At 39.3% G+C, this 15,261-nt stretch overlaps 1 protein-coding gene across 1 annotated transcript in view; it reads left to right on the top strand.

Moving 5' to 3' along the window:
* LOC127622487 (nesprin-1-like) overlaps nt 1-15,261 on the top strand; it is a 173,528-nt gene that overhangs the window by 105,009 nt on the left and 53,258 nt on the right. Inside the window, 7 exon segments of the mRNA XM_052096589.1 lie at nt 1,033-1,233; nt 3,418-3,552; nt 4,873-4,995; nt 5,336-5,497; nt 8,550-8,750; nt 13,220-13,393; nt 14,602-14,793. Coding sequence (XP_051952549.1) covers nt 1,033-1,233; nt 3,418-3,552; nt 4,873-4,995; nt 5,336-5,497; nt 8,550-8,750; nt 13,220-13,393; nt 14,602-14,793 — 1,188 coding nt within the window.

Raw genomic sequence — 15,261 nt, 5'->3', positions numbered from 1 at the left:
ATAAATTCCTAACATGTTCTCAGTGGGTGTAAAGGTAGTTCTCAGACATTTGACCTCTGTCTGTTGTCCTGAGGACACAATTGACTTATTTTCTCTCTCGAAGACGCTTGTTTATTTACATTTACACACACAAAAACATTCACTCTCAGAAATGCAAAGGGTGGTTTAAACACGGAAAATAAAAATGAACCTAAAAACGATACTGAATCTGTCCCTGTTCAGTTGGAGCCGCAGCTGTGGCTTTATTACCCAGAGTTATTTTCCTCTGCATTCAGCTTGAATGCTGCAGCTTCAGTGCTCTCCCAAATGACCTCATTATCACAGACTGGCCTGTCTGTGTATGTTTGTGAGAATGAGCGACAGTTAGAGAGATGGAGACAGGAGGGGGGAGAGGGGCTACTCCACAGGCCATAAAAATCTGTAATGTGAAACCCCTTTCTCCCCTCGCCTCCCTCTTGCCCTCTCATTCTCTTGCTCATGCCCTGTCATTTTGTTTTCAGAAAAACAACTTTGGGATTGGTGGAAAGGGAGGAAGTGAGGGGAAGGAAGGAAAATAACTGAGACCCTCTAACTGAGCTCATTTCCTCTTCCCGGGGTCTTTGTGTATGTGTGTGAGCTGGCCGGTTGGGAGGGAGGGATTTTGTTCCACCATGTCTTTCTTCCTCTCTCTATGTCCCTCCCATTCACTCCAGTTGGCCGAGCTCTCTGCCAATCAAGTTAACTGTTGCCTGAAGGCTTGGTTAGTTAGCCCTCTCCCACTGTGCTCTGATTGGCTGAGAGCTCAATATGCCTCTGACTGAGCGATTGCTCGCCTGTGTCTTTTTCTATACTGCAAACAGACTGTGAGAGAGTAAGAAATTCTCAACCCAGCTTGCCAGTGCCGCTCTTTGCATTAACCGTTGATGTATTAACCCCCTTTTCCTCTGTATCTAAGAGACTTAATCCAGGACGCATATGTTTGTTTGCTTCATGGACTTAAATCAGCAGCGTGGGGCCTCAGTGAAATAATAATGTAATGTGTCATTGGGACAGGAACTGGCCCTGAAGATAAAAGGCTACCAGGAGCAGATCTCGGCCCTGAACTCTAAGTGTAAGATGTTGACTTTGAAGGCAAAGCATGCTACGATGCTACTGACGGTCAGCGAGGTTGACGGCCTCTCCGATGGACTGGAGGAACTGGAAGATGAAGAAGAGATGCCCAAACACCCACCAACACACCCCTCTGTTGTCATGGTGAGGGATTTACTCAAATACACATGCCTGAGCTGTGGCATGTATAGGGGCAGAGGAGTGAGGGGTTATTTGTGATTTGTGTGATTTTTGTCCTGTCGCCATAATTGTTCTCTATTACTCTCTGTGAAAAGTCAACCGATGGGTTTCTTGTTTCTACCCCAGGGTGTATAAATTTGCCTCTCTGCATTGTCTATCCTTGCTGTTGCAGTGTAAGAGGAAACAGGATGTGGGTGTTTGTTAGCCATGTTTTGTCAACATTGTTGTTTAGTTGCCTTCACTGTTTCACTGTTGTACGTCGGGCCAGATTGCCCTGTTTTGCATCAGTGAGGGCTGGGAGTCATGATCAAAGCCTTATTCCGCATTAACCACCAACAAGGAGCTGAACAGTTTGGCTTGTGCTCCAGCTGTTTGGAATTCACGCATTCAGTCCTTACAGACTTACAGAGGGGGAGGTGGGATTCCTTTGCTGTAGATCAGCAGTCATTGTTGTTTGATCTAAATTTAGCCTAATGCTAAAGAGCTCTAATGGTTTAGATAACTTAAATTCATGCTGGCAAGTGTGTGTGTGTGTTTGTGTGTGTGTGCGTGTGCGTGTGCGTGCGTGCCCGCCCTATTTCCTGACCTGGTCCATTCCTTTATCATGACGAGAGTTCTGTAAAAGGCGTCATGGCTACTCTAGACAAATGTGGTCTGTCTATAATTCTGTGGTGCTGCAGTGCAGTCCTCTAAGCAGACTTTATTGGGTCTTATTCAGCTTTTCTTCCTGATTCATGGCTTCCTGTGAAATTCATTTGGAGGAAAATATTTTCAGACCATTTAAAGTGGCGTATAGGCTATACCATGAAAGGTGTATTTACACAGACTGTTTAATGTCACAGAAAGGCAGCATACATACATTTTCACCCCAAAATGAAATCATTCACACACGTTGATGTTGTTTAAAACCTGTAAGGCTGTATTGCAGGGAAAATCAGATTTTAAATTTTTTCAAATCATTTTTTTTTTTTTAGACTAACTGTTCGTATTGCAAGTTATTTGTGGCCAGATTAAATTTTTTTTCTGTTTAGACTGCAGTCACTTTTCAGAGCATGTCCACATTAGTTGTCATGGTAATGGTACAAATTGTGTATATTCACCATTTGTGAGAGTTTAGCAATTTATTTTCTTGCCATTGATCATGTTTCGTAAGGGCAGTATCCAGATATGAACACATTCATCACAGACTACGTCTTTAAAAAAAAGGTGGCATATGTACTGTTTGTTGCTGCTAGGGTTGACAACTGTCCCATTAAAATACTTCCACTTTGACAGTTTTGGACGGCTGAAATGTGTTATAAACAAGTCATTTTTATTGATAATTCTGTTTGTAACGATCCAACGAGCATGGCCATCATTATTGTTTTCCCTTCAAAGTGCCATGTGAAGACACAACCCATCACGCACAACAAATGACAAAAAAAAATAAAACACTTGAAATCGAATCTGACTGTTCAGCCTCAGACATATTAACGAAAATCTGATTTAAATCAGATTTCAAACCACCTATGGTTGCGGTTTGGATCAGGCTTGTAAAAAGTTTTTGTCCTGTAAGATTACAAAAACCTTAATAGATTTGAGTCAGACAGGCCAAAAAAATCTGATTATAGTGAACATAACCAAAGACTTTTCACTTTTTTTGCATTTTTTTTCCCCATATAATGAAAGTGAATGGGGACTGAGACTGTCAGTCTCTTGTGTTCCATGGAAAAAAGAAAGTCAGATTAGTTTGGAACAGCTTGTGGGTAAGTAGAAGATGACAGAATTTTCATTTTTGGGGTAAATGTTCCTTTAACATTCTTTTTATGCATTTGGCAGACGCTTTTATCCAAAGCGACTTACAGAGACCTTATTACAGGGACAATCCCCCCAGAGCAACCTGGAGTTAAGTGTCTTACTCAAGGACACAATGGTGGTGACTGTTGGGCTCGAACTAGCGTCCTTCTAATTACCAGATTACCAGTTATGTGCTTAGACCACTACACCACCACCACCATTCTTCCAGTCTTTATTCTGAATATGTTCTCTCTCTTTATTCTGCTGATGTGTCTTTTCTCTCATCTTATCTTGGTGCTGGTCTCTCTTCCCTGTTTCATTGTAAATGTCTCTCTTTCTCCCTCTGCCTCTTTGACTGTGTTAAATGGTCAGATGACAGCCGGTCGTTGTCATACTCTCCTCTCCCCAGTCACAGAGGAGTCTGGTGAGGAGGGCACCAACAGTGAGGTCTCTTCTCCCCCCGCCTGCAGATCCCCCTCACCCTGGCCTAATGCTGACACCTCTCAGGTACCCGCAGCTTTAACCCTGAATTGGTCAAAAGTTGTGGAAACACTTTAGTCTTCTGTTGAATTTTACATGAGGAGAAAGAGAGTGAAAGACTGAAAGAGCAGGAAAAGTAGTTAGTATTTAGTTATAGAGTTTTTTTTAGATCAAGTAGTTTTAAGAGGGCTTTTGCCCTGCACTCTAATATGTTGACAATACAGTAAAGCTCATACAGGGCAAACAGTTACTTATCGCTTGTTTATTCTTAACTGATATTTCGTTTTGTCTCATTTGCTGCCCTTCTTTCATACAATTTGTATAAAGATACATCAGCCATCTGTTGAAGTTTAGTTGAATGCTTAAAGATATAGTTCACCCAAAAATTGTAATTCTCTCATCATTTACTCACCCTCATGTCATCCCAGATATGTATGACTTTATTTCTGCTGAACACAATCAAAGATTTTAAGAATAACTCGGCTTTGTACATCATACAATGCAAGTGAAAGGCTGCCAGAGCACTGAAGTTCCAAAAAGCATAACAAGGCAACAGTCATTCATACGACTCCAGTTATTAAATCTATATGTTCAGAAGCGATAAGATAGGTATGGGTGAGAAACAGATCAATATTTGAGTCCTTTTTTGACTATAAATTCTCCTCCATGCCTAGTTGGTGGGGATATGCATGAAGAATCTGATTTTCCAAAAACAAAAGAAGAAGAATATGAAAGTGGATATTTATAGTAAAAAAGGACTTTAATATCAATCTGTTTCTCACCCACAACTATCATATAGTTTGTGAAGACATGGATTTAACCACTGGAGTTATATGGATTACTTTTATGCTGCCTTTATATGCTTTTTGGACCTCCACATTTCTGGTCACGATTCACTTCCATTGTATGAACCTACAGAGCTTAAATATTTTTCTGAAAATCTTTGTTTGTGTTCAGAAGAAAAAAAGAATGTCATACATCTGCTTTGGCATGGGGTGAGTAAATGATGAGAGAATTGTCATGGGTTAACTATCCATTTAACACTGAGTGGGTCAGGGAGTGACAAACATATTTTGGGTAGGATACACAGATCTTTTATGTCTTTAAGTATCTGGCAAACACATGGTTAACCACATCAGCATTCTTCAGTGTGGACCAACATTTGGTCCAATCAACATACTGGGTACAAGTACACACTGATTTTAGCCAACAATTTAAAAAATGTACATTGACACAAAACACAGAAGTATCACTCCTGCTTTTTTATATTTTTTAAAAGGACTACCAGGGTTTGGTTTATTATTCATATGCGCAAGCACACACACTCACACTCTGTGTCTCTCGTAGGGTTCTGGACGAGCTCCTCTGTGTAGAGCTCCACTACAGGAGCTGTATGACCCATCCATGGAGTCAGCTGCCTCATCAAACCTGGATGACCTACAGCACTCTTGGGAGACTTTAAAGAATGTGGTAAATATTTTATACATGCATCTAATATTAAAAAAGCTAAATCATTTTCTTGACATAATATAAGGTAAAAGCTCATTTCTGTGCCACTGGAGTTCCCAAATGCAATTGCAAAAATATTGATTGTTTTCAAATACTTTTTCTATTTGCTGTGCTTGTTGGGATGCTCAAACTAACAGAGCAATGTTTTGTTGACATAGAGCCACAGTTTTGATATTTTATGGGAAATTAACCTACAAATGGCGGACTTAGAGTTGTCTCTGCATTTGGTAGAATAAAGTGTTTTGTACATTGAAAATATTACACACTTCACATTTAACACATACTGTACATTTCTATGCAGATCAGTGAGAAGCAGAAGAGTCTTTATGAAGCTCTAGAGAGACAGCAGCACTATCAGGAGACCCTGCAATCTGTTTCCACAAAGATGGAGTCCATTGAGACGGCACTAAATGAGGGCTTAGAGCCAGGCAAGAGCCCTGAGAGCCAGATGGCTGCCCACCAGGTAAGAGCGACAGAGGATCAGATGAAGCAATATGACTGCACTAAAGCTAGATTACATTAAAACTTAAGCCTACTACTAGACTACCGATATCAGCAAGAGGACAGGGTTACACTTTAGATAACTAGCTTCTCCTATGTCTACAACTAAGCTCTTACCAAGAAGTGTTTCCCTGCTCATGGCGCTCAATCAAACCCACCATTCATTTCATGTCTAGCCTCTTGTGTCTAAATGGGGGCAAATCCACATCACCATTTTCCAGCATCTAGTGGAAAGCCGTCCCAGAAGAGTGGAATCTACTATAGCAGCAAATGGTGGACCAACTCTATATAAATGCCCATAATTAAAAATATATATATTTTCAACAAGCACTTATGGTATAGTGTTTAAAGGGGTCATGACATGGTTTTTTTTATTGTATTATTATGTTCCCTTAGGTGCAATTATAGTATTAATATATTTTTTTTTAAGAAAAACGTTTAAAATCTAGTGATTTATGACCTTTTCCCAACCTGTTTCTCATCCTCTGATTCAAACAGTCTGTTTTGGGGGCGTTTTCCATTTAAGACTTCAGTGTTAACGCCCACTGTTATGATTGGCTAACGTCAGTGCCTATGTATCAATTATTGACGCCCCAGCCAGAACAATATGCAAGTAAACTAAGTAAAAACACTGTGATTATTCATAATGAATGAAATTGCGCTTTAAAAAGTAGTTTAAAGTTTAAAATAGATTACTTACAGTTTGCGTCGTCGTTGTTCCCAGAATAGTCGGCACGGACTTATCTTTGAGCAACAGTTTTCTGGCAAAGCCAGCATCATATTGAGATTTGTTCTCAAAACAGTCATCCTTAAAATGTACAGAACAAACGCTTAAGTTAACACTGCCGTGACTGGGTCGATCCGCAAAAAATAAACTGCATCCATTTTTCCCTGACGTCTGGATCTTTCGGCAGCTTATTCAGAGGTTTTGTTTGACCACAGCCAGGAACAGCACATCTGTGTGGCATCGTAATTTTCCTGTGCACAAGTAGTCTCTGTCAGAGCTCGCTGTCCATCGACTGAACACTTGTGAGGCGCACGGCGATACTGAAATGAGCGTAGTTGTCTTGCGCTTATAAGCGTAGTTATGTTGTGCTGGAGGCGGTCATATGCAAACGCTGTTACGTCACTTCTAACCGACACGTCACTTCTAACCATGAATCCAGAACGAGCTGTATTTTGAGCTTGATTAAATAAATGATTCGTTTAGAATGGGGAGGACGTCTTAAAATATTAAACTTGCAGGACGTTTTAATGATACAAAGACCTCTTATATACCAAAAGATCAAGGCAAATTTGGTTTCTCATGTCATGACCCCTTTAAGCATTCACATTATCTTTGCCACGCAGGGCTCCAGACTGCACCTAAATTGTTCTTTTTGCAACAATTTTTCCTTGCCAGTGCAACTACATTTTTTTACAGGTCGCACTGGTGTGTCTACAGAGTTGGCCTACTCTCTCGCTTTATCCATTTTATGTTAAGCAACATCGAATGGCAAATACATTAAAAAGGAAAAAATAGTACTCTTCGCTACCCAGATGAGAATAGACAGAGCAGCATGAGCGCAGAGCAGGTGCGTTTACTCGAGGCAGGTGCGTTTACTCGAGCACCGCAGATCATTACAGCATTGAGACCCAGTGAAAAGCATGGCGTGAGTCGCAAATCCCATATGAATTTGTCAAACCTCTATGAAAACCCTTGATGTGTAAACTAAAACCACATTAAAATGCCCAACATTCTAAACAGCGGTTAACAGGAGAAAACACATTATTAGAAGAATTTTCATACATCACCACCCCTAAAAAATTACCATGAATTTACCATGGTAACATTAAGTGTATTAACTACAGTACTTTAGGCAGAAATATATTCATAATAAATATTATCATATTACTACTTTAGCTATATTAGATTTATAATAGGCTACATTAGGGGAGTAAGGGAATATAATTTACAATGTTGGCAGTTTCTAAATGTTTACAGTATGTTTTATATTTATACTTTAGTTTTTATATGTGTTAAGGCTACTGTTTTTCATTACAAAAATGCCATAGTTTGTTTTATAGAAGTGTTGTTACTTTTAACTAGTGAAGATGCTTGGATTTACCTGTGGTTAACATGGTCTTGTGACAAATACCTCTTAAAACTACACTCACTGAGCACTTTATTTGGATCACCTGTACACCTTATTCATGTGATTATCTAATCAGCCAATCGCGTAGCAGCTGTGCAATGCATAAAATCACGCAAATACAGGTCTGGAGCTTCAGTTAATGTTCACATCAACCACTGTGGCATGATTGTTGGTGCCAGATGGGCTGGCTTGATTATTTCTGTAACTGCTGATCTCCTGGGATTTTCACTCACAACAGTCTCTAGAGTTTACTCAGAATGGTGCCAAAAACAAAAAACATCCATTGAGTGGCAGTTTTGCGGACAGCAACACCTTGTTGATGAGAGAGGTCAACGAAGAATGGCCAGACTGGTTCTAGCTGACAGAAAATCTATGGTAACTCAGATAACCCCTCTGTGCAATTCTAGTGAGCAGAATAGCATCTCAGAATGCTCAACAGGTCGAACCTTGAGGCGAATGGGCTACAATAGCAGAAGACCATGTCGGAACTTTCGTGAATTAGAACCATCGTGTTCATAATAAAGTGTTAAGGGGAATTGCAAAATAGAATCAATAGCTTTAAAACCTTGCTTTTACATTTGTCAAAGCAAGCTTTTCTTTTGTGGAAATATTGTTCTCTTGTAATAATCTCTGATTATAGGAAAATATAACAATAATAATATCATGTTCTTAATTTGTGTCTTTAAATTTTTCATTTAATAGGCCCCAAAACCCCACCCTCCATCGGAAACTAACAAATGAGATGGTGGTGCCAGTGCCATCGCTCTTAAATATTAGTCTGGAGCCCTGCCATGTACTGTAACTTTACTGCAACTAGAGGAAATCAATTTTTTTTTTATTTTAAATAAGTTGATTTGGTGATTGCTGGTGTTTCTAAAGGCTCTGATGGATGAGATCCTAATGCTCCAGGATGAAATCAGTGCACTACAGGCCTGCTTTTCCCGGGAGCTGCAGTTGGATGAGGACAGTTTGGAGGCAGATGCTGGTGACCAGCTGGCCCTGCAGTCAACCCTCACTGTACTGGGAGAGCGCATGGCCACCATCCACATGAAGGCCTCTGGCAAGCGCCAACTTCTGGAGGTGAGAATCATTACATGCAGAGAAATTTGTAACTTTTGTTTATTGAGCCTGATTTCTACCTGATGATTGTACATTTGTAAATAAGATATATTCCAGGATATATTCCATTAGATCTCAGAATATATTTTTGTATGTTTTGTATTTACTGGCAGACTGCATCTTTTTGGTGGTTGATGGTGACTGATATGTGTTTTTCAATGGTGGAATGCTGATGCTGATATTTAGAGAGCAGGGTGATTGTCCATTGACACAGATTTTGAAACAGATGCCTTTGTTCAGCTAAGCAAGCTCATTGCCAGTAATTTCAAACTAACCAAATATCAGATGATTAATTGGCCTAGCTGATGGCAGGCTTGGGTTAATTAGGTGCCAATGAAATTAACATACAAAGAATATATTACATTTTCTAGCATTTCTAAGAGACAGCTGGTTCTCATTCACTAATAATTGCGTGGATTTTTCTTCTGCCTGATTCACAACAGGTTTGTACGCTCATGAATTTGTTCATGCCCTTTTTCTAATGTGAATGAATACAGAATATTCTAAATGAAGGAGTGCGTGCCTAAAGTTAGTTTGCGTAAAACACAGCCAAACCATTTCCATAAATGGCTTTCAGCACCACTGCACATGTACAGTTTTAAATGTGATGAGAAAGATGCCAAAAAACATACAGTTAACATTCACACTGTAAAACAGCACTGTACAACTTTACAATTCAGAATGATTTTATAGTATCTACCGCATACCTACTGTAGATGTCGTGAAGCACTGTTTGAGCAGGAGGATTTATCTGTGCTTCATCGTCCACTAATTCAGGCTGTATGTGTGGTCAATACGGCAGTACTCGACATAGGAAGAATTCCGTGGCAGCTCTCCCACTTCGCCTAAACATTTCACAATCAATTCACGATTTCACATTGGTGTGTGTGTGTGTGTGTGTATATATATATATATATATATATATATGTATATATATACTATTTTATATATCTACACTCACCTGCCATTTTATTAGGTACACCTTTACACCTACGTATTCATGTGATTTCTAATCAGACAATTGTGTGGCAGCAGTGTAATGTATAAAGTCATGCAGATATGGATCAGAAGCTTCAGTCAAGGTTCACATCAACCATCAGAATGGGGGGAAAAAATTTATATCAGTGTTTTTGACCGTGGCATGATTGTTGGTATGGAATACCAGGAGTGCCATTTACTAAATAATTAAGGAATATATTGTCAATCTATTAATTTGAAAATAAAAATATGAATACATTATTGTCCAATGGACAAATAAATAGACACATTTAGATGTGAATAAATAGACAGATTTAAATGTACAAGCAGTTTTCGTTATATTATTGGATCTGCGAATCCGCACATAAGCAAAGGATGCGAAGCATATCAGAAGTTAATGGTGGCTTGTTCACTGTTGCTGTGAAATGTTGAATGTGGCCCTACCTGATTGTGCACAGTGATAAGTGTCCAGGGTGGGAGCTGGTAATCATGACCCGACCTGCGGCCCGAACTGAAACACACAGAGCAACCACCATTTGCCTCACCCTACTTCACTGCTTGAGGTGCCGAGCCGATACCGCCAGATCCTGTACTAAAGCGGCTGTGGCTCAGTTGGTAGAGCGGGCCACTAATCGCAGGGTTGGCGGTTCGAATCCCAGCCCACACGACTCCACATGCCGAAGTGTCCTTGGGCAAGACACTGAACCCCAAGTTGCTCCCAATGGCATGGCAGCTCTGCAGCCATTGGTGTATGAATGTGTGTATGAATGAGTCACAGTGTAAAGCGCTTTGAATACCGTTCAGGTTAAAAAGGTGCTATATAAGTGCAGACCATTTACTTTCCACCCCATGAGATCCAAATTGGTGCCGTTTGTTTGTGCTGATTTGTGCCATTAAAAGAAACACTGTAACTATTTCCCTTCCTTACATATAGCAAGAAACTTTTCGGAAGCAGTGACGTCATTCCAAACTGCACCGAACCAGTGTTGCTCGATTGTGCTCGATTTGTGCTGTTAAAAGAAAATTCATAAGGTTTTCCTTTCTTTGTATTAAACTAAATACTGTACCTTCTGTGCATGGTGAGATCATCCACCATAAGCACTGGGACATGATGAAACTTTGCTAAACTGTTTCTGTTTATAAAGTTATCTTTCATTTACACATCCAGAAAGTCTTTTTGTTTTCTTCCAGTATAAATTGTTTCCTTTCACACAATTCTGGCAGTGAAGGGGTAAAACACTTGTTGGTTATTGCTTTTTTTCTCTCTGAAAATGTCTGGCCTAAATCTTGGCAAACATCTTTGACAAGTTAATTGCCATTATCTGTGTCAATTAAATTTTGCCTATAACAATCGATTCAGGTACAATTAAAATGTAAATTCATTCAAAATTCAAAATTTTGAATCCGTAAGACCCAGACTACAATTGTAAAAGAGGGATGTGTTAAAAGAAGGTGTACATTGTATATTTACTGTGTGTATTGCTCCTGTCAGTCAATAAACATCTTTATGAAGATGAGCACAACAAAAACCCAAACTTTATTTGCGGCATTATTAAACAAGGGCTTAAATACACAAGGGAAAACAAAGGAATGAGGAACACCTGGGGAAAAAATCAGGGTCATGACATGGACCCCGCATGTGGAGGCTCATGCTACTCTCTGTGATCCACGCACAACTAACCACGTGCCCCATTGAGAGCGAGAACCACTGATCGCAACCAAAAGGTTGTTACCCCATGTGACTCTGCCATCCCTAGCAACCGGGCCAATTTGGTTGCTTAGGGGACCTGGCTGGAGTCACCCAGCACACCCTGGATTTGAATTCGTGACTCCAGGGGTGGTAGTCAGTGTCAATACTCGGTGAGCTACCCAGGCCCTAATTTGTCATGTTTTTAATGTCCTGACTATACACTGTGATCAGTTGAATTTCACTTTGGTGAACATTTTGTGAAATTATGGAATTTATATCCATAAGAGCAAAATCTGTACATTATTCCAAACTTTTGGCTGCCAGTATATATATATATATATATATATATATTAATATATGTATATACAGTATACCGTATAGTGTGTATCATTTAATTCATGTTTATAAGGACACCAGGAATATGTGATTTTTGCTGACATGTGGTTTTAGTTGTTACTAAATTGTATTTAGTAAATTAAATTATAGAAGTATCATGATTTGTTTGTGAAAACATATGTACACACATTTAGTGAATGAGGCCCATGCTTTTTTTTTATTTGCTCTCATACCACAAATGACATACATGCCCAAACACATCCCCAGGAAGCACAATTAAAGAGAGTGAGAACAGGGGCGTCGGACTGGGGGGGTAAAGGGTACCGAGTACCCAGGGCCCGAGGCAGGGGGGGCCCCTTAGAAGTCAGTTTTCTATACATACATATTTGGTACGGGGCCCAGCAAGATGGTTTGTACCCAGGGCCCAAAATTTGGTGCTACGCCCCTGAGTGAGATTAGGGGAACACCACAGGTAGCTGGTAGCATGCTTTTTTCCCACAATTATTATTTAAGGGATAGTTCCCCCCAAAACGTTTAAATTCTCTCATTATTTTCTCCCTCATGCCATCCCAGATGTGTATGATTTTCTTTCTTCACTTTCTTTGCAAACACAAATGAAGAATAGAAGAATATCTCAGCTCTGTAGGTCCATAAATGCAAGTGAATAGTGATCAGGCCTTTGAGGCTCCAAAAAAGGAGATAAAAATGATCTATATGACTCCAGTAGTTTTATCAATGTCTTCTGAAGCGATCCAGTTGGTTTTCGGTGAGAACAGACCAAAATATTACTCCTTTTACACTGTACATCTTGCTAATGCAGTGTCTAGGCACTGTCATGATTTCAAGCTTGATTACTAGTGCTTGATGCATACGCAGAGTGCTAGATGGCGCTATAGGAAATACAATCAAGCTGGAAATCATGAGCACCAAGGAGACTGCTGTTAAGTTGTACAGGGAAAAAGATTTACATTTTGGTCTGTTCTCACCCAAAACCAACTGAATCGCTTCAGAAGACATTGATTAATCCACTGGATTCTTATGGATTATGTTTACGCTGCCTTTATATGTTTTTTGAAGCTTCAAATGCCTGATCACCATTCATTTGCATTGCATGGACCTGCAGAGCTGAGATATTCTTCTAAAAGTCATACATATCTGGGATGGCTTGAGGGTGAGTAAATGTTAAGAGAATAAAATTATTTTTGGATGAACTAACACTTCAGCCTGGGCAGTACTGTGTCGGTACTGTTTAAATAATTAAAAATGCCTCACCAACTATACAATGAATTATTTAAAATAAATGCTGACATACCTTACTCTATATCTTTATAACAAATTATCTGTTGTCAAAAGTGAAAAGTAAAAGTTAAATTTAGGATAAAGCTTGACTGGATGCAGCCATAATTTAGTCTTCTCTGTCATGTAGGAGCGATTGAATGAGCAGTTGGAGGAACAGAGGCAGGAGCAAGCGCTACAGCGTTACCATAGTGAAGCAGAAGAGCTTGACAACTGGCTGCTGAGCACACGTGCCACACTGAGCTCCTCTCTACAGCCACACCCACAGGACATGGACATGGAGGAACAGCTCATTGACTGCCAAGTAAGAGCCAGTGCTTTCACATCATAGGCTTTATTCAGAGTAGCTGCACAAATACAACATTTTGGTGTTTGGTTATTTGTAGAAAAACCTGAAAAGTGAAATGTGATTTTTATGAACCTAATCTAAACAACATCCATTTGTGGTTTGAAATCCGATTAAAATCTGAGTTCTGTTACATTTGTACATTTAACACATTTGTACATTTATTTTAAATAGTCAGATGGCATGACTTTAACGGCTGTCTGAATTACAGTAAACTATGACCTCAAATTCTGTGTTTTTGGTTTTGGCCATGTTTCAAGCAAATTAAATAAAGATTTCACTGAACAAATCTGTCCATGAGAAAGTCATATACACATTCCTATGTCTGCCAATCATCCTGGTAGATGATCATGTCTGGAGTCACTAGAGCGGGCCATAGTAAATCTGATTAGCTGTGTGGTTTTGTCCCATTCTGTTGGTCGATAGGATTTGGGGTTTATTCCCATGTCGTCATGGTCCCACAATGCATGTCTGTATTCTTTCAGGAGACACAAACATGTATATTTTGTGTTTTGATTAGAGGGCTAAAAGAATCAGGTTGACCTATAACCTGAGAGTTAGACTCTTTGTGAGAATCGTGGGTGGCCCTGACCCAGAGTGGATTGCTGTTAATGATTTTCCATTCCTTACTCAAGAGTGCTGCAGGCTCTCTCCACTATTAACTGGTATTTAGTACTGATCAGCCCAGATCTATTCAAAGTTCTGTTTTTTCACATTACCTACTCTGAAAAAGTGTACCCTTTGTCTGCTGTAGAATAGCAAAGATCTAGATGTCTCATATAATTAGCTTAAGAAGATTATCATTCACTGCAAAACACAATTCTCCAGTCTGCACCTTGTTGAGTGTTGGACAGTTACTTTTAAAGAAAAAAACGCAACCACAATATAAACTAAAATATTAAATATATTAAAATATCAAACATAAAAATATATTTTATAATGAAGACTGTATATAAGATTGTATTTTCATTGCACAAAAACATACTTTTTCTTTAGATGAGAAGAAAAGAGAACTGTGACTTAAACTGACAGCCCTAAATAAAGGCTATACTGTCAAAGTCATACAGTATATTGCCAGATACAGATATATTACATGCAGATATACAAATATATTCCAAATCAACAGAAGCTGTTTTGAAGTGTTGTAAGCTCTTTTCCTGGTGTAGAACATGTTACTGGAAATCGAGCAGAAGGTGCTGTGTCTATCTGAGCTGTCAGTGCACAGTGAGAGTTTACTGATGGAGGGGAAGGCAGGTACACGGGGTGACGCTGAGCAGCTCTCCGTCAAACTACACAGCCTCAAATCCAGCCTGCAGGAGCTACAGCGCATCCTCCAAGACAAACAGACCCACATCCAGGTGAAAGACACTCAAACCAACTCAAACATTCAAAGAGGGAAGGGTCATCTAAGACCTGTAGAATTGAGTACATTTATAGTTCATTAAGGGTCAAAATACTTTTAGTATAAGTATCAGTATAAGAACAACTGGAGGTAATTTAAGTATATGGGAATCAGAAGATAGGGTAAATACTCTACATGTAGACACACTCCAATACAAACACTAAAATACACATACATCAATAGATGCTTTGTTAACAGCAGTACAATAAAATGTCAAGCACTGTTTATTGTTTTGAATGATGCAACATCAACACCTTTTACAAATGTGTGCCACAAGTCTATTATTTCAATCTGCTTTAAATGTAACTGCCTGATGCAAGCTGAAATCCAAATGCTTTTGTCAGTCATGCTTGAACCTCTACCTATATGTTTAGGGGATTTTTTTAGCAGTGGTTTTATCTTGGTTAAAAAATAAACAAATTCA

Source organism: Xyrauchen texanus, chromosome 28, assembly GCF_025860055.1.
Source record: "Xyrauchen texanus isolate HMW12.3.18 chromosome 28, RBS_HiC_50CHRs, whole genome shotgun sequence".
NCBI classification, from domain to species: Eukaryota; Metazoa; Chordata; class Actinopteri; order Cypriniformes; family Catostomidae; genus Xyrauchen; species Xyrauchen texanus.
Note: the sequence above shows the minus strand (reverse complement) of the source record. Positions and strands in the feature narration are given on the sequence as shown.